Below are 25,380 nucleotides of genomic sequence, written 5' to 3'. Positions count from 1 at the left end.
CTCAGGCCCAGGGTAGATTAAAGAGAAACAAATGTAAAAATCTCCAGAGATTCCTCACAGATCCCTCATACACTGTGTAGTTTGGCCTTTTGTTTCATTTGTAGACATTTATCATTTTCTTTTATACCCTTTCACTTCTTTTGATTTTCTCAGAGTGAAAATCAACTTGGAGTCGGCTGGGTTTTAGTTATGATCATTTGTTTTGGCACAGCTGTATTAAATCCTGCATAGTTGTTAAACAGCAAAGGAGTGTGCCAGTATTTATTAGAACTCTTAGATAATACAAGATGGTTAAATACAAAAAGAAACAGTTCACTTAGTACCAATCCATCATAAATATGACTATGGATTTAAGGAGAAATGTAATATGAAGGGTTTTAGATAAAGTATGTGTGTCTCTTATCTGTCTCCTAAAATATATGCAGAAAATCATGCAGACAGTGCTCTTTTTGGAGAATATTTGGTTTCCAGACACCCCAGTGATAAAACTTCAAGGAGTATTCAGTTTGTGCTCCCTGCATAAAAAACCAGTAACACACATTTGGCTGAACTTGAGTGGTAAATGTAGATGGGAATGGACTGAATTCCTGAAGCAAACTGATTCTTTAGTAATATTAGATAAATCCTATTGGTTTAAAAAATTGCTGTTGTGTATAGACTTATGGAAACCATATGTAAGATAACTAACACACATTTTCTCATGCTCTGGTCTCTTGTCAGCTAAACTTTAACAAGTTCCAGAATACGTTCATTTTAAAAGCTGAATATTAGAGCCAATATGGTGTGTTTGTGTATGTGTTTGAGAGACAGAGAGAAAGAGATAGGTTGTGGCCATCAGACCCATACCTTGTGTGTAGAAGATCCCAGCTTTATAGAAGTCTTTAGGATGGCTCCTTAACATCCTCAGGTCCTTTCATGAGGAAATGAAGGGCACTGTAGTTTTTGATGGCTCAACATCAGATCCCATTGACATTCAAAGTGGAGTGAAACAGGGCTGTGTCCTTGTGAGGAATCTCTTTAGGATCTTTTTTGCTGCCATGCTGAAACACACTTTTGGAACTGCAACAGAAGGTGTCTGTCTCTGGACTAGATTAGATGTAATGCTCTTTAATCTTTCTACTGTATATTTAGAGCAAAGACCAAAGTCCAGCTGAAATGCATGCAGGACTTCCTCTTCGCTAATGATGCACCTATTGTTGCCCATTTTGCTGAAGAGCTCCAACGACTTATGAATCATTTTAGCAAGGCCTGCCAAGATTTTGGGTTAACAATCAGCCTGAAGAAAACACAAGTTATGGGCCAGGGTATGGATTCACCTCCCTCTATTACCATCTCTACACAAGAATTGAAGGTTGTTCCTGACTTTGTGTACCTTGGCTCAATGATCTCTGACACTATCTCTCTAGATGTCGAGCTGGATAAACACACTGGCAAAGCAGCTACCATGTTCTCTAGACTTACAAAAAGAGTATGGCATAACAAAAATCTGATGGCATATACCAAGATCCAGGTCTATAGAGCTTGTGTGCTGAGTACACTCCTGTACTGCAGTGAGTCCTGGATCCTTTGTGCACGACAGGAGAGGAACGTGTTCCATATGCATCTGTTTTGGCATCATCTGGCAGGACAAAGTTTCAAATAATGTAGTCCTGGAACGAGCTGGAATTGTTAGCATGTATATGCTACTGAAAAAGTGACATCTACATTTGCTTGGGGATGTGGTGTGAATGGCTTACGGTTGGATTTCAAAAGATCTCCTGTATGGAGAATTAGTGCAGGGAAATTGCCCCAGAGGAAGACCACAGTTGCGATACAAGGATATCTGCAAGCGTGATCTGAAGGCCTTAGGAATGGACTTCGACAGATGGGAAACCCTGACATCTGAGCGTTTGGCCTGGAGGCAGGCATTGCATCACGGCCTCTCCCAATTTGAAGAGAGCAGGCTGAGGCAAAGAGGCAGTCCCAAAACCAGCAAAATCAGGGAGCTGGACAGGGGACAGATTGTATTTGTCTTCAGTGTGGAAGGGATGGTCACTCTCGAATTGGCCTTCTCAGCCACACTAGACATTGATCCAAGACCTCTCTATTCAGAGCACGTTACCATAGTCTCTTGAGAGTGAAAAATGCCTACTGCTAGGACTACATGTGGCAGTTGTATTAGAATTTTGGAAATCTTTAGCTAAAAAAATAGGGCCAGGAAGTCCTGGATATATCTGTTCAGGAGAGGTGTTTGTTAATCCCTGTGACCTCACAGACTGCAGACTGCATTGCCAGAGGAGGGATGAGGCGCATATAAACCAGATAATTGATCAACTTCCACCTTTGAGCAGATTTTTTAAGGACCCTCCTCTCCCTCCCCCTGAATAATCTTATAACAATTTGAACACTTAACTACAAGTCGGGGGGGGGGCACAATCAAATTACACCTATTCTATAATATTTCACTATTGCAGCCTTTGAATAAGTATCAATGAAACCACTTCTAGCTCAGTTCAGCTTCTCCAGTCTGAAGCCATGGCAAGCTTCCATCATGGCTTCTTTCTGTGATAACATCCAACCTCAGTTCTGTCTCTGCCAAATTATCTCTTCCCTCCCCTTTCTTCTCTCTCTCTCTCTCTCTCTCTCTCTCTCTCTCTCTTTGTCTGTCTTTCTAACTCTTCATCTCTCACAGTCAGTTATATAACCAGCATGTGTGCACCCCACACATCTAAGGGGTATATGCCTTTAATTCATAACATATGTAATTATTTTCACTCTACCTGTCAACCACTTGGTTCTACTTAAGCTTCCATTTCTCATTAGCTGTAAAATTCTTGGGGTGAACCTTTGACCACCCTTTGAGCATTTTCCTCCAATGTTAGATTCCTGGGATGAACGTCCTACCACTTCTTAAAGTTTGATCTTCTTGGATCAAAATTGCCTCTCAAGTAACAGAAAAATCAATAATTATACAGTTCCCAAAACTAAAATAAACTGGCTTAAATTCCACTAATGGTGATCTGTGGACTTTGTTCAATATTGCTTTCTGGTCACTTTCATGCATTTGTTAACCTGTCGTGCTGCATCCAAAAACATACTGCCTAACTAAAGGTAGGTTTACTCTAATTATTGATACTGAGAACTGTTAGTCAACTTGTTTTGCTTTTATTTATAGTATAATAAGATGTAATTAATGCATGGTGATGGTGGTAGTAGATTTTACTTTCTTGGGCTCCGAATAGTCAAAGCTATGTTTTTTCCTGTCGTGATGTATGGAAGTGAGAGCTGGACCATAAAGAAAGCAGACCGCTGAAGAATTGATGCCTTTTAATTGTGGTGCTGGAGGAGGCTCTTGAGAGTCCCCTGGACTGCAAGGAGAACAAACCTATCAATTTTGAAGGAAATCAACCCTGAGTGCTCACTGGAAGGACAGATCCTGAAGCTGAGGCTCCAGTACTTTGGTCATCTCATGAGAAGAGAAGACTCCTTGGAAAAGACCTTGATGTTAGGAAAGTGTGATGGCAAGAGGAGAAGGGGACAACAGAAGATGAGATGGCTGGACAGTGTCTGTGAAGCAACCAACATGAATTTGACCCATCTCCGGGAAGCAGTGGAAGATAGGAGGGCCTGGCGTGATCTGGTCCATGGGGTCACGAGGAGTCAGACACGACGAAACGAATGAATGAACGATCGTGGTAGTGATGATAATGATGATAGCAGTGACTTTAATCCAGATATTCTTAAAGGGAGCATCAGACTCAGCACTTGAGTATTTTTATGTCTCTCCACATAAAAGGTGTGGCAATTGGAGTGTTCAGGAGTTGGCTAAATAGTGCGATTAGGAGGTCTGACATGCCATTGAATGTGACCCTCACATCCAAATAGCATACAGATTTCAGGCCTCTATATTTGGTCTTGAGCAGCATCCTGTCAATCTAGCAGCATTGTGAAGTGTCTGAAGAAGAGATCCACTTCACAATATTAAATGCTTCCTCAGCTCTGTGAAAGTGGATTTTTTTAAAGTGTGTATTAGGACAGTGAATATGCACTGAATCACTTTAAAAACAGCATTTGGCATGTGTATTACATATTAGGTACTTTTGTTTTAAGTTGGTACACCTAATACACATACCCAACTTGAAATCCACATACTACATGCTGTTTTTAAAGTGATGCAGCACGTATTCACTGCTCTAATACACAACCTTGTTCCCAACTTCCATGGCCCCTCCAGGGAGCCAAGGAAGTGTTTAATCTGCCAGTGTCATGAAGTGGCTATCTTTACAATATTGGCAAATTAAAAGAGGAAAGCTGGCTTTGGTTCATTTCCAGCTATAACAAATGCCAGAAATGGACCAAAAGAAAGCAATCCTACCAGCATGAAAAAAGTAGAGGCCCCCAGCACGGGCCAGAAAGATGTGGGTAGGCACACTCTGAGGGCAGGCCAGTTCCATCTAGCAAAAATGTTGTCTGATTGCCGCCATTGTGAGTTAGTCAGCCTGTCCCTCCAGCAGACCAACTGGCAGGCTAAACACCTCTGTGGCCAGCCTCTCTTTCTCTCTTCTCTAACACATGCAAAAACAATTTTATCCTCCCGTAAACACTGTGCTGAATAATAATGATTGGCTTAGGGTTACCAAGCAAACTTCATGGCTGAGTAGGAATTTGAATTTGGGGCTTCTTCACTGCTAGTTTGACATTAACACTTACAGGACACCAGCTCATTTGCATCCATGCAAGATCATCTCCTTTCAAAAACCTTTGATTCATGTTAGAACCTCTGAGAACATAAAGCACCCATTAGGGAAAACTCTCTAGATTTCTCACCCTGCCTCTGTGACCTTTTCCGTCAGGGCTGACAGAACCAGTTATCTGCTGATGCATATAGAATGCAAGAGTTCCCATGTGCCATAAGCCGTTTGGGAAATACAGGCTTGTATCCGGAAGAGTGATTGTTGCACAGAAACTTGTCTCGGCATATATGACTCGTATATGATTCCAAAACTTGCTGGTTTGGAATGAATAAATCTACAGATACAGAAGCTGACAGAAGACGCATATACTACTGTTTCATACTGATAACTGCCATCAACAAGACATTAACTTCTCTGAGTTTCCATTATAACCTCATGATGGCCTTCATTGTTGTCTTGTTAATTGTCCATGTATTAGTGAAAAGTTATGAAGTTACAAAGAAACATCAAACTTAAATGTTGAACTGACTCACCTGATGGAATAAAAACCTGATTATATAGTAAAATATTGTGGACAGTTGGTCATCGAAGCGACCAACATGAATTTGAGCCAACTCCGGGAGGCAGTGGAAGGCAGGAGAGCCTGGCATGCTCTGGTCCATGGGGTCACGAAGAGTCGGACACGACTAAACGACTAAACAACAATAACAGCTGTGGACAGTATTGTATCTAGTTTTGACTCTGCATTAGTAGAACACAGTTGCAAATGCATCTACTACAGCTCATACACTATATCACATTGTGGTCCCGGAGGATATGGACTAAGAGCTGTAGTAGATGGATTTGCAATCACTTCTGGAGGGCTGCAGGGGGATGCAAGAGGTGGAGAGAATTAATAAACTTAGGTACCTGCCTTGTGTAAGCAGAAGTGCTTTTACCAGTGCAAACTCAACATAGGACACAGTCCACAACTGCTACAGCTGCTCTTACTACTGTTGTTGTTAGTTCCCTGGCCTTATTTACAATTTACAATATTTACAATTGTAACCAAGTGGACTTGTTCTCTTCGTAACAAGATAGAGTGGTCGTAATTGACCAGATAGGCGGGATATAAATAGAATGAATGAATAAATGAATGAATGAATGAATGAATGAATGAATGAATAAATAAATAAATAAATAAATAAATAAATAAATAAATAAAAGTGATATTTTGCAGAGTTCAAATGAGCACTCCTTGTGAAATGAAGTTGCAGTTATGTTTCATCTAAAAAAATCCAAGAAAATAAAAAGTTTAATGTAAAGTGTCCATATTTGAGTATGCCCCTACTGCACATGGCTCTACCCATTTCTAATGTTTTCAACATCCCATATATTTATTTAATTAAAATGTACCTACATCAGTCTTAGCAAAAACATTCCCTTATTGTACTGATTACTGTTTTAACTTTAACTTTAATTTGATCATGGGGTTTTATTCTGTCATTTTAAGAAATTGACTCCAACTGTAGGAGAAAGTAATATTTATGCAGCTCTCTTGGTAAGCAGGCTTTCCAATTATGTGAACTATACAGTTACACTGTGTCATTCTCATATTTGGCCTATATACAGTGCCTGTATTCCTTGTTATTTTAGCATTTAGCCTTTTATCTTGGGACTGGGCAGTTCTCCTAAGGCTGTCTCAATATAAATGTCTTTGGAGTTAGCTTATGTGGTGCTCCAAGCTAAAGTTTCAACATATTTATTGGTATTAATCTCATCCAGACTGGTGAGAGAAAATGCCAGCGAGAACAGTTTGTGCCCTTGACACCGAGCGTTATTCAGAAGATGTTGTTTAGCAGATTGTTTCATGCGACAGTTTCTCATTTTTTTGCACAAATTTCTCAATAATAGATTTTAAAGCATTTTACAACATGTTACCAGTTATCTTTTGGATGTATGTTAGCACTTCGCTGTTATCTCCTATAGCATTTGCTTGCAATTACCAATGGCATCTGTTCTGCATCAGGTTCACACTCTGTTTGGATACTGTTTGATGCATTTGCGAGGAGATGAACTTGACCATTTAATTGAAAGTCCACCATTAACTTATTTTTTACGTTTAGTAAGTTAATCTATTGGAGATCTCTTTCAGATAACACAGTCCAATGTGTGTGCCTAATATGAAGTATGTCCCTGTGGGTTCTGTGGGCCCTACTCCCAAATACAAGATGGCTTTTTCTTCTATTTTTTTAGTAGAAAAGAATTTGAGCTTAAAAAGCTATACAGGAAGCCAAGTGGAAATCAATGGGAACTCCTCAGAAAGATTCCCCAGTGTACTGTACATATTGTGAAAAAAATGTTACTGACCAGAGCTTATACTGTATTAGGAATATTCTCTCTATTGTGTGTGCTTTTTCACTTTTTTTTGTAAATTCTACATATGGATACTTTCAGACAAGCCATACCCACCACATGAAAACTGCTAAAGTAGCCACATGTTAACTAATTTTTAAAAGTGGTGCTTTCTATCTGTGTATGACAAAAACAGGTACAGTACTAGGTAACATAAATCGCTGTAATAGAATTTTTGAAAAGGGATTTCTTACTTTTCCATTACTGTTAGCATGGCATGCAGACATTCCTTAAAACTAAAGTACTGAGGTTTTCCCAATTTCCCAAATTGTCTATTGGGGCTGTACACCGTCTTCAGCCAAATGCCAAATTCTATGTGTGATTGTGGCCGTTTGTGTCAACCCAAGTGCATGCTGGATCTAAGCAAACAGCCCACACCCAGCCCTGATGCTGTTTGGGATCATCCTGGATTGCATGAGAAAAAAAATAGAGTTAACGTTTTAAAAAGGTACACTAGCAGGCTGGAAAAAGAGAAACAGACAATAAGGGAGAGAGAACTGCACTTTGCTGACTGGCAGTATCACTTTACAGTGAAAATAGAAGACCTCTTGGAAATCTCCACTCTCTTGAGAGTTTGGGGAGGATACCGTATTGTTCTCCACCCCATCATTCTCCTCAGTTTCTTTAGGTCAGTGGTTCCCAGCCTTGTGTCCCCAGATATTCTTGCACTAAAACTCCCAGAAGCCTTCACCACTAGTTGTGCTGGCCAGGGATTCTGGGAGTTGTAGTCCAAAAATATCTGGGGACCCAAGGATGGGAACCACTGGCTTAGATGCTGGCTAGCTTAGGGCATTTGCTGCACTGCGTTGTTTAGTTTCACTTTGATTTAGAACCTACTGATTTGTGTGATTCTGTTGGGTGCTTGCTTTCTTCTCTGGGTTTTGAGTGCTTAGGCTTTGATCAGTTTTATCATTATACATCTCAGGCAAAACCAAAAGAAAAATAAAAAAATGGAGAAGACAAAAACATTGTTGCATCTTAAAGACTAACTGCTATATTTTAATGTGAGCTTTAATGGACAAGTCCACTTCCTCAGACATAAGAGTCCTCAGACTTTTTAATCTGTTTGTTTGTTTATGTTTTGTTTGATCTGCTAACACAGAGTAACATGGTTAGCTCTTCTGCTTTTCTTCCCGTTTTTCTCCCACAAACCCATCCGTTTTCCCCCTCTGAGGGAGGTTGCTTTTTCTCTTTGCCACTTGCCTTGCCTGCTGCATGAAACGGAACCTTCCCCATCTCCCCACCTGACCTCCAATACAAAACATGCCCATTCCTGAGCAGGCAGGATTGAATAGCCAACAGCAGCAGCTTTTGAAGAAGGGGAAGAAATTCAGATAACGAGCAAATTTTGAAGGTGGCTTGTGCCCAGACTTGAAAAGCTGCCTGTCTTTAGTTTGGCGTGATAAATCCTCTCCTTGTGATTGGCCGTCTTGAAAAGTTTGGGGTGACATTAAAAAAATGACTCCCCGGAGATATAGCCATTTGCGTGTCCCCATTCAAGTGAGTGTAAGAGCCATTTACAAAGGAAATATGACCCTTATCACATATCATGCACACATGCACTAACTTTGTGGCTGTGACAGGACTGGGCCAGCTGTCTAGTGAAAAAGGTCTTATGGAGGACTAGTTAGGAGTTTCCATCTTCCATGGAAATTCAAATTAATGGTGCCGGAAGAAGACTGTATGGTGACCTTTCCAAGTTTATATGTCAAGAACTGGCAAATTCCTAAATTTCCAATTCCTAAAATGTAGTCCATTATCACACAGCATACCCAGCTGCAACCAAGAAAGGACTCCTGCGCATTTGATAGTTGCGCAGAAGAAGGAATTTCATTAGGTACAAGTTGTTCAAGCTATACCTGCTGAAGTTTCTACTTATACACCACTGTTGGAAAGGGAGGGGGTGTGTTCTCCTCTGAATCTAACCATCCCCCTCTCCCTCTGGACCAACTCTCCCTAGTTTTGCTTGCAGGCAACTTGGGAAAAGCCACTGAAACACATATATGCCTGCTGCAGGGGTAAAAAAAAGATATGCAGAAACAACAACAACAAAGTGAGCTTTGTGCTGTATATATAAAAGGAAACTGAATTTAACTGAATTGACCATTAACTTCATTTTTGCATTTTGCCTTTCAAAGAGATTTTCAAAATGTGTAGTTTTCAAAATGCCAATTTTAACCTAGCTACTAAAAAGTAATCTTTTTAAATATGGTTTGTTATTTTAATGCAATACAAATTGTGTTTAAATGCTTTAATTGTTTTTAATGAATATGTATTTGTTTCTTATTTATGTGAACTTTGTTTTCTTACCTCACTGAGTTAAGCATAGCATCAAAGCTGTATTTTCTGTGTTCATATGAGAATATAATTAATGATTTTCACTTTTGTTTCTGTCTTACCTGTTGTGTGACATCCCACTCTTCAATATTCCTCTTAGCTTCAAGATGCTGATATGGTGGTAGTGGGTAGTACCAAACCTAAAGAGATTCCAGTTACTTGGATTAAACCTGACCTGGTCACAGTGGATTGTTCTCAAGACATCTTACAGGGTGAGTCCTTTTCAAACTGCAAAGTATCTGGTAATAGATATATTTGTGCCCACTTATATTTGCTGACTCTGCTGCTTTCATTTCCTTTCTCATCTTATGGCAATAGCTTTTCTGTTCTTATAGAACATGTAAGAAATCAAGTCAGAAACTTTCAAGTCCTTTTTTTGTGGTCCTTAGGATTGTAACGGTTAGTGAGAGGAATGGACATGTCTTCCAATCTCTGCTATGCCAATATAGTGTGACTTTTTTGTTAATATAGTTTGCTGTTGTTTTGACTTATATAACGCCTGTCGTGATCGCCTTTGAATTCCCTGTTCCCCTGGTCTTCACAAGGCTTACGCTCTTCTCTCTTCCTCGCTGCCACCAGCTATTAATGCATTAATATCAAGTCAAAGTCAGGACACGCGTGATGCCAAAACACAAATCATTTATTTAACAAGGGAAGATGCTAATCAGTGAGGACAAATAAAATCAATTACTGGATGTAAATTACTTATATTGGATCTATTAGAATACTTTTTCTTAACTCTTTTAACCCTCTGTTTCAATCTCCACGCTTTCACTTCTCTAACTCACACTACACTCCTTTCAAACCACACAGTCTCTCCCAAGACTCTCTCCACCGGTCTCTTTTTTTTTCTTTTCTCCCCTTCTCCTCTCTCTGGCTCCGCCTTCCATTCTCTCATTGGCTCCCGCGTCAATGTTCTGCAGTGACGGGCAGGTAAGGTCAGGGCTGTTTGCTACAGCGCCACATAGTGCTAAAACACTCTCTGGGTGGTTTACAACACTATTGTGCAAACAACACTTCACCCCCCGGTGATTTGGGTACTCATTTTATTAGCCTTAGGAGGATGGAAGGCTGAGTCAACCTTGAGCCAGCTTACTAAACCTTTTGTGACCAAACCCAGATCATGAGGAGAGGCTTGACTGCAGTACTGCAGTTTAATCACTGTACCACAGGCTGATAACATGTTCTCCTACAGACTGCAGTATTAGAGCATGTAGGTCAGCAATGGCGAACCTAGGCACACATGCCGCCTGTGGCATGCAGAGACATCTCCCTTGGCACGCAAGCAGAGCACTACCCCCCGCTACCCCCACCCCACAGCCAAACCTCAAAACATTGTCAGCCACCTCTTCTTGCTAATTTCCTGGGTTCTGGCACTCCTTTTTAAAGAGATCTCTTTAAAAGATCGGAGATAAGCCTGCTTGATTGGTTACAGCTGGCCCCCAGAAGTCAAATGATTGCTTCCGGCCCCGCCCGGTTTTGACTTTGCAAGCAGGAGGGAAAGGCTGCAGGAGGGTGGGAAGGAACGTACATCAAGCATGTTTAAATGTATCTACAAAATGGAGTGTGTGTGTGTACACTTTTATCTGGTATAAATATTACCCTGAGTTTATTTCATCAAAGCAGAGTGTCTCTTTGGGAACTTGTTTTTTTTTCCTTGTCAAAGGGTTCTGTGGAATTAAAAGTTTAGGAAAAATTGTTTGTGTGTGTGTGTGTGTGAGAGAGAGAGAGTCAAAACTGAAAAGTGGCTCAAAACCTAGGAAAATGTTTGTGTGTGTGTAAGAGAGACTCAAAACTGTTAATCTCCACTGCATTTAGCTCTGGAGTTTGCTGAGAACAGCAGAAATCTGAAGTGTGTAGCAATTGCGTTTCTCTATTTCTCATCCCCAAAGCAGGCAAGAGTATCACAGTTTATTCCCAAAATCTGAATCCCAGTCTTTCTGCTCCTGGTCCTGTGGACTGCAATACCAAACAAAAGGTCTTACAAACAAAAGAGTGTGGGTTTCTTTATTATGTCAATCCATCTCATGTGCAGTCTTTCACTTTTCCTACTGCTTTGCACTTTTTCCTGCATTGCTGCCTTTTCCAGTGAGCTTGTCTTCTTAGGATGGTAGTTCAGTACCCTTTGTTTGGTTATTTTAGCTTGTAGTGAAAGTCCACACTTAATTTGCTTTACTTATCTTTCTGACAGGTCATGCTATCTGTAAAACTCTTTTCCAACACTGCATTTCAAATAAGTGAAATGTGTGTATACACTTTATGTAGTGTATAAAATGTGTATTTAAAGTCTGCACTCCTATATATAGCTGCTTTTCTGAGGGTGATTTATTTTGGAGGAAACAAGTCCAGAATTTCAATGTAATTAATAAGCATTATAAATGTTGTTGTTGTTAAGTCATGTCCAACTCTTCGTGACCTCATGGACCAGAGCACCCAGGCCCTCCTGTCTTCCACTGCCTCCCGGATTTGGGTCAAATTTATGTTGGTAGCTTTGATGACACTGTCCTACCATCTCATCCTCTGTCATCCCCTTCTCCTCTTGCCTCCACACTTTCCTAACATCAGCGTCTTTTCCAGGGAGCCTTCTCTTCTCATGAGATGGCCAAAGTATTGGAGCCTCAGTTTCAGGATCTGTCCTTCCAGTGAACACTCAGGGCTGATTTCCTTCAAAATGGATAGGTTTGTTCTCTTTGCAGTCCAGGGACTCTCAAGAGTCTCCTCCAGCACCACAATTCAAAACCATCAATTCTTTGATATTCAGCCTTCTTTATGGTCCAGCTCTCACTTTCATACATCATTACAGGAAAAACCATAACTTTGACTATTCGGACTTTTGTCAGCAAGGTGATGTCTCTCCTTTTTAAGATGCTGTTTAGGTTTGTCATCGATTTCCTCCCAAGAACAGACATCTTAATTTCGTAGCTGCTGTCGCCATGTGTAGTGTTCATGGAGCCCAAGAAGGTAAAATCTGTCACTGCATCCATATCTATCCTTCTATTTGCCAGGAGGTGATGGGACCAGTGGCCATGATCTTAGTTTTTTTGATGTTGAGCTTCAGACCATTTTTTTCGCTCTCCTCTTTCACCCTCATTAATAGGTTCTTTAATTCCTCCTCACTTTCTGCCATCAGAGTGGTATCGTCTGCATTTCTGAGGTTGTTGATATTTCTTCTGGCAGTCTTAATTCTGGTTTGGGATTCCTCCAGTCCAGCCTTCCACATGATGTATTCCTCATATAAGTTAAATAAGCAGGGAGACAATATACAGCCTTGTCGTACTCCTTTCCCAATTTTGAACCAATCAGTTGTTCCATATCCAGTTCTAACTGTTGCTTCCTGTCCCATGTATAGGTTTATCAGGAGATAGATAAGGTAGTCAGGCACTCAAATTTCTTTAAGAACTGGCCATAGTTTGCTGTCAAAGGCTTTTGCATAGTCAATGAAGAAGAAGTAGATGTTTTTCTGTAACTCTCTGGCTTTCTCCATAATCTTGCGCATGTTAGCAATTTGGTCCCTAGTTCCTCTGCCCCTTTGAAATCCAGCTTGTATTTCTGGGAGTTCTCGGTCCACATACTGCTGAATGCTGCCTTGTAGGATTCTGAGCATAACCTTGCTAGCATGTGAAATGAGTGCAATTGTACGGTAGTTGGAGCATTCTTTGGCACTGCCCTTCTATGGGATTGGGATGTAGCCGCCTAGAGTGGTCACAACAACCAGATAGGTGGGATATAAATAGAATAAATAAATAATATAAATAAATAGACTGATCTTTTCCAGTCCTCTGCCCCCTGTTGTGTATTCCAAATTTGCTGGCATATTGAATGTAGCACCTTAACAGCGTCATCTTTTAAGATTTAAAATAGTTCAACTGGAATGCCATCACCTCCATTGGCCTTGTTGTTAGCCAGGCTTTCTAAGGGCCACTGGACTTCACTCTCCAAGGATGTCTGGCTCAAGGTCAGCAGCCACACTATCTGGGTTGTCTGGGTGCTGCATGTGTTGCTCTCAAACTAACAGCATATGGGCCAAGGTTTGACAAATTATCAGCATGCATACAACCTGAAAAAATCACGTTATGCAAAAGCATGCCAAGTTGAGTATCCCTTCTCAAAAATAGATGCATCTAATTATTTTTAAAATTTCTATAAATTACCTGTCTTGTATTACTTTAATATTTGTTTCCATTTACTAGAGTTAATGGTTATTTTTCAATAAAAAAGTGTTTGTATCATTGAATGTTCTGTTATGTTTTGAAGACAAAAGGTGATGAATAATTCAGACAACTGTATAAGTGTTTTTTTTTCTAAACTAAAACATCAATATTCAGATTTCATTGCATTGTTGGCACTTCGAAAGAAATAATTTGGTTTTGTGTCGCCGTTTGGGCACTCGGGCTGAAAAAGGTTAGCCATCACTGATGTAGGTTTTTACAAAAGGTTCACAAAACTGTAATAAGAGACAGCTGTTTTGTTTACTGCCTGCACAATATCTATCTGCCTTCTTACATATGTTTTTGTAATAGCCTGTTCCTTGGAAAAACCAGGGAAGAACAATAGAAACACTCTCCTTTGTTATTATTATTGTATGTATGTTTATTGTTTCCTAAGGGAAAGTATTATATTAAATATGTGCATCTGTATTAAACACATACTTTTCTAAGAATGCACTTAGCTTAACTGCATGATATTTAGTGATATGCCTATTGCTTCCAGCCAGTCTGCTTCCTTCCAACTTTTTAAAGAAAAATGTTGATGTATATTAAATTCTTATCTGTTTGACATTCCAAGCAAGTTATCTGGTGCTATCTCATGCTTTGATCGTGTCCTTTTTCCTTTACATCTCTATGGCCAAATACTGAAAATGCTGCTCGGAGTCTCCAGGCCATTGACCAAAAGTGTCACTTCCTTTGGTTGGCTAATCTTGTTTTATTTGATGTGGGATTTATGTACCAATATGTAACTGCAATAATATAGAACAGCCAAATTCTCTTTGTCCTGATGAGCAAATTTTGTAAACTGTTAACAGGAATTATTTTTAGCACATGGACAGAAAATTGTTCCCTTAAAGAGACAGCCGATGCCTACTCAGCTGGATGTCTCAAGGGACATTGGGTCTCACCTCTGAGTAAATGCATACACAGATGCAGCTTCATTGGATTTTTCTTATTTCACCATAAACCAGTTAAGCTTTGACATTCAATTGATTTCTCAGTGACATAAAGGAAATATAAGATAAAGGGGAGTAAATATGGAAGTTCATACTTTTAATTTTGAAGGAGGAGAATGTGAAACCTGAAAGTGAGTCCAATTCAGTCTTATCTGGGCTCAAGAAAAATTATTTTAATGTTGCCCAGGGTCTGCTGTTGTCATTTCTGACCGGCCATTATAGTTGGCTAATGATACACCCAAATGCATTTTAGTAACTGTCCTTTACTGTCTGTTCCCGAACTGGGATATGGGCTAGCATTTAAGTGGAATATCGTTAAATCTCTTGAAAGTAAATATTTGTTTTGGCATGGATTTGAAAGTATTCCCAGGAGATTCAGGTTCATAATAACAATAATAATAGTGTAACGTAGTACAGTGGTGCCTCGCATAGCGAGGTTAATTGGTTCAAAAAAAAAACATCGCTATGGGAAAACATTGTTAAGTGAAACGTGTTTTCCCATAGAGATGCATTGAAAACCGGATAATCCGTTCCAATAGGAACGGATTATCCGGTTTTCTCCCCCACTATCGGGCGCAGCCCTTTGGGAGAAGCCTCGGGGGAGGGGGGGAAGACGGCATCGGCTCCTGCCTTCTCCCCCACCACCTGGCTTCTCCCAAAGGGCTGCCCCGACTGTGCTTGCAGCAGCGGAAGAGGTGCCCGGTGGAGGAGAAGGCAGGAGCCGATCTGTCATTTCTCCTCCACCGGGCACCTCTTCCGCTGCTGCAAGCAACTTCGGGGCAGCCCTTTGGGAGAAGCCGGGCTGCTCCGAAGAAAGGCAGAAGCCCATCCGATCTCCCCTCCCAACCATCGGGAGCAGCGGGAGAAGCTGCCCGGTGTGGAGGGGGGGAGATCGGATGGGCTTCTGCCTTTCTTCGGAGCAGCCCGGCTCCTCCCAAAGGGCTGCCCCGAAGTTGCTTGCAGCAGCGAAAGAGGTGCCCGGTGGAGGAGAAGGCAGGAGCCGATCTGTCATTTCTCCTCCACCGGGCACCTCTTCCGCTGCTGCAAGCAACTTCGGGGCAGCCCTTTGGGAGAAGCCGGGCTGCTCCGAAGAAAGGCAGAAGCCCATCCGATCTCCCCTCCCAACCATCGGGAGCAGCGGGAGAAGCTGCCCGGTGTGGAGGAGCCCGGCTTCTCCCAAAGGACTGCCCCGACTGTGCTTGCAGCAGCAGAAGAGGTGCCCAGTGGAGGAGAAATGACAGATCGGCTCCTGCCTTCTCCTCCACCGGGCACCTCTTCCGCTGCTGCAAGCACAGTCGGCCATGCCTCCCACCCTTCTCAAGCCGCAGGAGGTGGGGGTGGGTGGGAGGCATGGCCGGACTCCTTGGCAGGCACCGCGGCTCAGATCGGATCGGAGCCGCGGTGCCTGGCGAGGAGTCCGGCTATGCCTCCCACCCCCACCCCCACCTCCTTCGGCTTGAGAAGGGTGGGAGGCATGGCCGGACTCCTTGGCAGGCACCGCGGCTCAGATCGGATCGGAGCCGCGGTGCCTGGCGAGGAGTCCGGCCATGCCTCCCACCCTTCTCAAGCCGAAGGAGGTGGGGGGGTGGGAGACATAGCCAGACTCCTTGGCAGGCACCGCGGCTCAGATCGGATCGGAGCCGCGGTGCCTGGCGAGGAGTCCGGCCATGCCTCCCACCCTCCTCAGGCCGCGGGGGGAGGGTGGTGGGATCCATCCGGATCCCCCCACCCTCTCCCCGCGGCTTGGATCCGACCCGCGGCAGGCTACCCCATGCATGGTCGGACTCCTGAAAGTCCGACCATGGCCGGGGAAGCCAGCCGCGGGGAAGGGGAATCCCAGCGGTGGCCTCGGAAGGACCCTTCGGAAGGGTCCTTCCGAGGCCACCGCAGGCATTTTCCCCCAGCTGAGCGGCGGGAGCACTCCTTCGGAGGCTCCCGCCGCTCAGCTGGGGGAAAATGGTGCCTATGGGGAAAACATCGCAAAGCGATTTTTCCCCATAGGCAACATCGTTATACGATCGCACAAGCGATGGCAAAAATGCCATCGCTATGCGAATTCATCGTTAAACGGGGCACTCGTTGTACGAGGCACCACTGTATAAATAACACTGCATGGCAGTGAAGCTTGTCTTGTCAAGCAGCAGTTACCTACAAATGAGTACTCTCTTAGCAGATTTAAACATGTTTGTTCTTAATTTCCTAAAGTTAAATGATCATGTGCATGAGTGAATGAATGTGATATCAGGGATAACATTTTCATGTGACCTGTCACTATTTCAAACATGGTTCTTTCAAACAGATTTTGTTTGCATAATCAGCTACTTGAATTTTCTACTTCTGTCTCTTCTGGAAACAATTCAGTTCATCCAGTTTCCAATTGGAATGGTAAACAGTTCTCTAGCAGACGTTGCTTGAAAGAACTCTGAAAATCAACCCACACATTATATCTGGGCTGATAAATGTGATCCATAAAGCCAAATCAAATAAGCAGAAGAAGTATAGCAATTTTTGGGGGTGTTCATGTGTGGTAGGATGAGTTGAGTAGAAGAATCTAACTTCAAGAAACAAAGTGATTTTGGGGTGGGCTAGAAGAGAATACAATTTGTTTTCTCCTCTTGTATGCTGGCTGAGATCCCAGCATGGCCTCACTGAAGTGGCACTGAATTTAAAGGTATGGCACACTGTTTTAACTTCCAGTGAAGCCCTCCAAGTCCTAATCTGAATCGAAATTTTCCAGAACACTGGCTTTGAAGGGCAAAATGTGAACACAAGTGAAAAATATTTGAAATCCCCACCCGCATTTTGTGTGTTTAGTGTTAGAAGTATGATCCTTTTTAATGGCTTAATTATGTCTGCGACCAAAAAGGTAAGAACTGTGGTCTCATAAGATTTTAAATCACTGCTAGAGTGAATGAGGTTAAAACTCAATGGATAAACAAATTCAAAAGCCAAATGCAACTAGGTGCCATGGCTAGAGTAAAGTGTGGAGCGCTACCACTACCCTTTCTCAAAGACTTCACAACCATGGCTGATTCTTATAGCAGGATTTAAATACTGAAGTGTTTGTCTTTAATGAATGACCTCTTCTGAATGCTCCATTTGTTTTTGAGTAACTTTCATTCTGGTGACAGTTGTTCAGCTATAAGCATTTCTACTGAATACATAATGCTTGTTATAGCTGTCATGATAGTTGACTCTTAATGTCAGTCACAGGAGGGACATGAGCAGAAGGGTGGCACTGTGCTCCTGTCTTGCATGTGAACTTCCACAAATATCTGGTTGGCCACTGCGGGAAGGTCAGGTTGGCTTAATCCAAGGTAGATTTTCTTTCTTCCTCCAAGCAGAGGCTGGTTGGGTGAGAAGGACAACGGTAGATCAGACCTGTCCTTTCCCGGCCTTAACCAGATGGGTGCCTAGCAATGAGTGTAACTTTTAAAAGGATGGATTCCTGTTGTGTAGTTTTTCATATTTTTCATTTCACCCAGTTTTTCGTATTCTTCTTGGTAACAGAAGGGAATGGAAGAGAAGGCTCATTTTAGAGAACCTCCGTACACACTGGGTAGGGATTCTAATTCTTGTGCTTATTAATAGAGTATAGTTTTAAAGTTTTCTTTGACTCTGACCATGGGTATGTACACACCAAATAAAACAGAAGTGTGGGTATTTTATCACTTGCAATTTCTATAACCTTTTGTTAAAGTTTACAGATCTTTTTTGAGCTGTCTTTGCAACAGCCTTATTGCAACAGAGGTAGTTCTGACAAAATTATCTCTGTTTTTGAAGGCCAAAATTATCAAACTGAGGCTGTCATGCTTTGGACACATCATGAAAAGGCAAGGTTCTCTGGAAAAGATAATGCTTCTGGGAAAGGTTGAAGGCAGTGGGAAAAGAAAAATACCAAATATGAGATGGATGGACTCCCTAGAGAAAGCCCCATGCTTAAGTTTGCAAGAGCTGAGCAAGGCTGTTGAGGACAGGACATTTTTGGAGAGGGCTCATTCATAGGGTCACCATAAATTGGAGGTAGCTTGACAGCATGTGACAAGTTAGGTAGCCTTACCAATGCGGTTTCTCCTAGAGTTATAAAGAGAATTTAAACAATATATAGTCACAAGAGATTTTGGGATAGTTGCTTCTGAGTGGCTTAGGCTTGTTCCTTAATGGGCTTCTTTGGATTCAAAGCTAACAACACAAGCACTACAGTCGCAAATTATCTTCTGAGCTTCACAGATCAAACTTTTCTTTCTACTACTACAGAACTCAGCCATGGGACTCAGTGGATACTTCACTAGGTGGTTAAGCGTTCTCTCTAGATACAGTGGGGTCTTGACTTAAGAACGGCTTGAGTTAAGAACATTTTGACTTGACTTGACTTAAGTACTTAGATTTGAGTTAAGAACTGAAAAAAACCCCACATGGGAGGCAGGGAAAGTGCAAAATGTGAACTTTCAGTTAACTGTTGGCCAGTGAAAAGGGTGCCTGTCTGCTTCCTCACTCCTCCCAGCGTTTAGAGAGTGGATTGGGAGACAGTCTTCGGACTGCCTGCTCCTGTACTGCCTGGACTGTCTTTTCCCTGCCTTCCCTGAACCTTTCTTGACCTAAGGAAAAAAGAAACAAAATATCCCCTCTAGTGGTCGAAGGCAGCTTCCCATTAGTTTCTATGGACGGAAAAGAGCAGATACGGATCAAATGGTTTTCAATGCATTCCTATGGGAAATGCAGATTTGACCTGAGAACTTTTTGACTTGAGAACCGCCTTCCAATACGGATTAAGTTCTCAAGTCAAGACCCCACTGTATACAGGGTTCCTCTGAGTCTTTTCTGTTGTGGGGTCTGCCATGTGGATTAATCCCTCACTGAAATCAGGTTGGTTGTTTCCTCATCAGATGAAGACCATTTTGTTTGCCCAGGAATGTTCCTGATTGTTCTCCTGGCAGCTGATATTTGCCACTTCAGCACCTTGGTTGTTTGAAGAATTTCTAACAGTGACCCACATACATTTGACTGTTGGATGCCGCAGAAACTGTTTGAATTTGCTTAGAGATGCAAATATTTGAAGTTGCTCACAATTACTAAAAATGCTGAACTGCAGTAAGGGATCTGTGGTCATATCTAATAAAAATTAGATTTTTCTAAATGCAGTCCTTGTGGTGGTGGTAGGGATTTAGATGTGGGATGGTGGTGGAGTGCTTTAGCCCTTTCTGAGTGCTGACTCCTTCGTGCACCTGGCCACTCTATAAATCACATAGGCAGACAGGTATCATGTAGGGCCTATTGTGAGAAAAATAGGTAGACGGTGGATCATTGGGACATGGATCTCCTAGAGAACCATGTACGTTCACTCAAAGAATACAGGCTTCTGTTTAATAAGCATCTGTTTATCCCAAAATTTTATTTTCCACATTCAAAATATATATCTTTGGATCCTTACAGCTGCGAATCTCTTACAGTATGTGAATTTGGCAGTATAATGTGGATTCTTATCATGGTTATATGAATGAAAGTAAATTGGCAACCAATGAATAAATAAGAATTGTTTACTATTCGCCGATAATCTTTCTGTTTATTCCTCCTCTATCTATCTAATATGCTTGTCTCATGCCTTTTTTAAAAAGTTTGTTGTCTGTAGTAGTTTTTTTTTCTGTCTTCCCCCTGTCTGGGCTTATATGTATCTGTGCATTCTTTTAAAATATATGTATAAGTTACAGGATGCAACTCAAACAATGACTGGTATCCTATTGCCTAACTGCAGAATGAACATTCCCCTTTCCATGTAGGCTTCTGATCTTGCAGCTGGTGGAACCTGCCACAGCAGGAGGAAGGATGCTTAAGCAATTGCCCAAATAGGATATTGGCTAGATAGTAACATTCCACTAATCATACCAGTTATGTTCTCCTAGCTCTGTTTCCACTGCCCTTCCCAATTCATTTTTGCCATTCTCTTTAATTTTCAGGACAAAATGATTTCAGTGAACATCCTGTAAAGCCCGGTGACCATTCTCTGAGGGAGGATGTAGGGCAGCTGGCAGTGGCAATATGCATGCAGGTTGGTAAGATCACACAATAGCTGTGCAGCGCTTTAAATACAGAATGCAGAACATGGGACAGCCCTGAATGCAGTGAAAGGTGCAGGGCAAAGAGATTACAAGTTGTGTTAGAACAGGAGACACCGATTAAATGTGCGCTGTCTAAATTCCTTTGCTGCTTGGTATCTTTCTAGATTTGAGAACTGCTTTCTAGATTTGTGCAGGTTGTTGCAGTATTCCGTTCTATTTTATGGGTTATCAGTTGTCTCATTGCATCATAATTTGTTTTTATGTTGTGACCTAAGTGTGCATACAGCAGAGAGGCTGCTGTAGATGTGACAAAAGACAGGTGGAGCACAATGAACCCATAGAATAATGATTAAACATGGGAACTGTACCTTTTCCTAGAGAAAGCTTTCCCAGAAGCAGTATCTTCACCTTCATAGGTCAAAGCTTTTCTTGACAATAAGAAAAAAGAATATGTATTTGAAACTGTATATTGCTAGTGTTGTATAATTCTGCTTTTCCCTTTCCTCTTAATTTTTCATCAAAGAATTTGGTGAAGATCAGTGAGCGATGGATACAATCCCAGCAATATAAGAACTGGAATCTTCGTTGCCTGAAATTGGAAACCCTTTCACCTGTTCCCAGGTAGGAAACATAACCAGTGCTTCAAATCTTAAACTAGACCCAAACATATATATTTTAGAAATATTTGTGCTGGGGTTTTTTTTAGAAAGAAAGAGACATATTTGCTAATGCTTACGTACCATCAAGTCAGAATGGACTTGTAGCAACCCTGGTAGGGCTTTGAAGGTAAGTGAGATATTTAAGGAGAGTTTTACCAGATCCACACCCCCAGTGAATTTCTGTGGCTGAGCAGGTAATCGAACCCAGGCCTCCTGAGTCCTAGTCTGTCATTCTGTCCACTGCACCACATTAGGTATCCTCTGCTAATGCTACTTGAGATTAAATATCCAGTATGGTTTTTCTAGAGTTTTTTTTTGTTATTTTTGTGAGCCTTTCCTCAAGGAGATCAGGGTGATATACAGGTTTGTTGTACTTACTTGGAAATCCTAATTCAGTCATAGATTCACAATATGACCTTTCTTACGTCACTATGAGTCAGCCATGGTTTCTAGTTTCAAAAATGCTTTTTAAAAAATTTAATAAATAAATTAATAAAGACTCTGCAGACATGTCATAACAATAAGAATGTTTAAGATAGAAACCCAGATCCTGCCAACCACACCACATAACACAACATAAATAGAAGCATCCTCTTTCAGTTAGGTTAGGGGTGGCAACCTCTGAAGATTTGGCAGCCACACTCATCCACATTGACAATTCTTAGTCTTTGGAGGCTGACAGTTGGTCCCGCAGTCCCTATGCCCCATTTTTCCCTTACATCAGTGGAGTGTCACTGGTAAAGCCCCATTTTGCCCCTAGTAGCCAGAATGAGTTTTACTGAAGGTTTGGGGGAAGCGACAGAGGTCATGGGGTGCAGACGCACTTTTAAAACGCATCAAAATTACCCCAAAGCCATTAGAGGACACAAGGAGACTCTCAGAGCCAATTTGTAAAACAAACAAAAAACAAAATGAAACAATTAGGAGTGGGGTTGTGGGGGGAGGTACATGTTGCCAACCCCTGATTTAAATCTGTAATTTTTAATGCATGTGTTAAACCTCCAAGAAGGATGCACTAGGCAGTTCTACACATAGTTATTTGTTGACTGTGATGATGCGTACATGGGATATAATTGATATTTGGTCCTTTAAAAAAAACACACATTGGTGTATGAATGTGGAATATTGCTCTTATGTCCACAATTCAAAATACTGGGCAATATTCTAACATTGCCTTGTAGTATTGTGCCCATGTGATCAGCAGAACAAAGGATGTCATGCTTTACGGAGTAAAGGGCAAGCTTGAATATTGACGACACCAGTGTTAGCAGCCAAGATGGTGGACAGGATCCCTTCTTGTGGTCACTGTTGAATGCAGTGCACCTACAGAAGAACTGTATACGAGTTACTGGGATAGAATATAGTTTTTCTGAGATCGACTACTGTTTTCCTAAGAAAGAACCTTAATATAGAACACTCTGAGAATTTATCAAGAGAAATAATTGAATTATGTGTTTTTTTTAGTAAAGCTTAATACTTCTCTAAAAAAAAACTCAGATTATCCCATTAAGAGGAAACCTTTACCCGAGCAATTTATGTTCTAGTGTCAGAGACAACAGAGCACGCACTTCCAGATGCTGGTAGAAAGGAGAGTTAAAATGTACATAAATCCAATAAATGCATTCCCCAGTGCATCACAAGAAAAAGCATAGCAATTTTAAAAGATATTCAAATTAGGTCAATATGCATATTATGTTGTGGGTTAGATTAAAATATATGTAAATATTTTACTTGTGGTAGGATTTCTGTTTGCTTGACTGCTGGAGCTTCACAACTATCTATTTTATATACAAATGAAACATTGGTAGCCAGATGGAAGATAAAAAGTATCCTCATTCAGTAATACACAATATTATAGTGAAACAAATGAGACATTCATTGAAAAGTGATGAGAAAACGACATACACATTGAAGCTGTGAACATCTGTTTTAGGCTGTCTGAGTTTTGAGTGTTAATTAGAATTATAGCTGAAGATAGTATAGTTACATCTGCAGGGTTTCATTCCCTAAAGATCCACTAATAAAAGTCTAACAACCAGTGTAACATCTGTCCCCACCACAGGCTATTTTCAAAATATTTAAATCTTATATTTCTGTCATTCTATTTCATGGGGCTCCCAGTGTTCTTTGGTGCAGTTTGTATTGTAATGTTAAAATTGCCATCATTATTATTTATTACATTTATCATTATTTATTACATTTACATCCTACCTTTCTATCAAAAGATAGCACTCAATGCGACTTACACACTTTCAAAACAATAAAAACAGGTAAAATCATACTTGGCTAAAAATAATAAAATTATATTTTTATTGTTTATTTATTTATTGCTCTTGAATACTGCACCAGTTAATGCTGGGCAGTTTACATCCAGAGTAAGATAATCATAAAATAAATCACAAAAACGGACAACATATATACAGAAATACAACACCGTTACCAAGGAACTGAAATGATGGCAAATAGGAATAATCAAAATTATGTAAACCAGGCCCAGCTCCTTTATCCTTCTTACGCCATGTTGCCCAGAGCTGGACATAGTATTCCAGATGAGGTCTTGCTAGAAGAGAATGGAGCGCTACTTCCCTTGATCTGGATACGATGTCTGTTGATGCAGCTTAGAAATATTCACTGTTTTTGCTCCTCCATCACACTGCAGACTCATATTTAGCTTGTGACCTACTGATACTGTAAATTATTTTCACATGTACTAAATGCTAAGTGAGTGCTAAGCCAGCACTCACCCATTCCATATTTGTGCAGCTGTTTTTTCCCTGCCTAAATGTTGAACTTTACAGTAATTTCCTGTTGAAACTCATTTTGTTTGTTTTGGCCCAGTTCTGCGGTTTGTCAAGGCTATCTTGAATCATGATTCTATCTTCCTGAAGTATTAGGTACACATCCCAGTTTTGTGTCCTCTGCAGATTTGATGAGCATCCATCATTAAAAATGCTGAACAACACCATGCCCAGAACAGAGCTCAGCTATACTGCACTTCATTTCTCTCCAGGGTGATGAGGAACCATTGATAAGCAGTCTTTGAGCACAGGCTGTCAGACAGCTACAAATCTACCTAAAAGTAGCCTCACCCATCCCAAATTTTACCAATTTGGCTGTATGCAAAACACAAAACACACTTGCCTTGTTCTCACACGCTCCTGCTCATACGGACTGTGAGTACAGCAGTAGACCTTGTAGCTGCTAGTTCCTCTTCTGATTAAGTAGATAACTCACTTCCTCTCAGCGGTCATATACTCTCAGCTATCTGGCCTCTAGCACCATGTACTTTGGTCACAACACACACCTACAGTCAAAGGGCCCAAAATTCACACAAACCTCAGAACAGCGCAGAAAAACAACCAGTCTGAAGTCAACAGGCCAAGCCTCACCAGCTTTTGTTTCCTTCCACCAATCCCAGTCAACCCACCCCGTCTACTCAACCTGCTCTGCAGCTCACAGGGACTGCGGGTGCAGCTGTAGACTTAGCAGTTGCCAGCTCTGCTTTCAGTCAAATGAGTCTTTTTGAATCTGGTGCTTGTTCAGCCTTTCCCTCTACTGGCTCTCTATTCTCAGGAGCAGGCCCATCCTCCTTACCTTCTGAAGGTGTTCGTGGGCCCTCTACGAAAAAGTAGTAATCACAACTGACACATTGTTATCTTTATTTGGCTTCTAGCCCACCAAGAGAACTAGTGGAAAAAATTACTGCCAGGCCTCCAGTGTGTTCCTTTCTTGATGATGATATAGGAAATCTCCCATCTAATGACTGAAGATGGTATTGCAGATAGTATGCAAATTTAACTTACCTTAAATTAATCAGTTAAAAGTTCCAAAACCCTGTTCTGGGTCCTCTTAAAATGCATGCCAGGTTTCAGGTGACTAACTCTCAAGGGCTTGAAGTTATGACACACAAGAACACATTTCTTTTCTCAGCACTGTTTAGGGTACTATAATTCTTGCCTTAATATTCCAATAGTGATACTGTGGATGTCTTAAGGAAATAAAAATATCAAAATTTTAAAAATCCAGAGAATTCAGAAAGATTGGAAAAAAAATTGGTAGAGATCAATGTAATGGATTGAAACATCTCAGACAGTAAA

General features: G+C 41.2%; 1 protein-coding gene across 1 annotated transcript in view; it reads left to right on the top strand.

Annotated features, from left to right (window-relative positions):
- MTHFD1L (methylenetetrahydrofolate dehydrogenase (NADP+ dependent) 1 like) overlaps nucleotides 1-25,380 on the top strand; it is a 190,607-nt gene that overhangs the window by 18,214 nt on the left and 147,013 nt on the right. Inside the window, exons 8-10 of the mRNA XM_072995277.2 lie at nucleotides 9,505-9,616; nucleotides 20,523-20,614; nucleotides 21,148-21,245. Of these exons, the coding sequence (XP_072851378.2) occupies nucleotides 9,505-9,616; nucleotides 20,523-20,614; nucleotides 21,148-21,245 (302 nt within the window). The remainder of the gene's footprint in view (nucleotides 1-9,504; nucleotides 9,617-20,522; nucleotides 20,615-21,147; nucleotides 21,246-25,380) is intronic.

This window comes from Pogona vitticeps, chromosome 1 (assembly GCF_051106095.1).
Source record: "Pogona vitticeps strain Pit_001003342236 chromosome 1, PviZW2.1, whole genome shotgun sequence".
Taxonomy (NCBI): Eukaryota; Metazoa; Chordata; class Lepidosauria; order Squamata; family Agamidae; genus Pogona; species Pogona vitticeps.
Note: the sequence above shows the minus strand (reverse complement) of the source record. Positions and strands in the feature narration are given on the sequence as shown.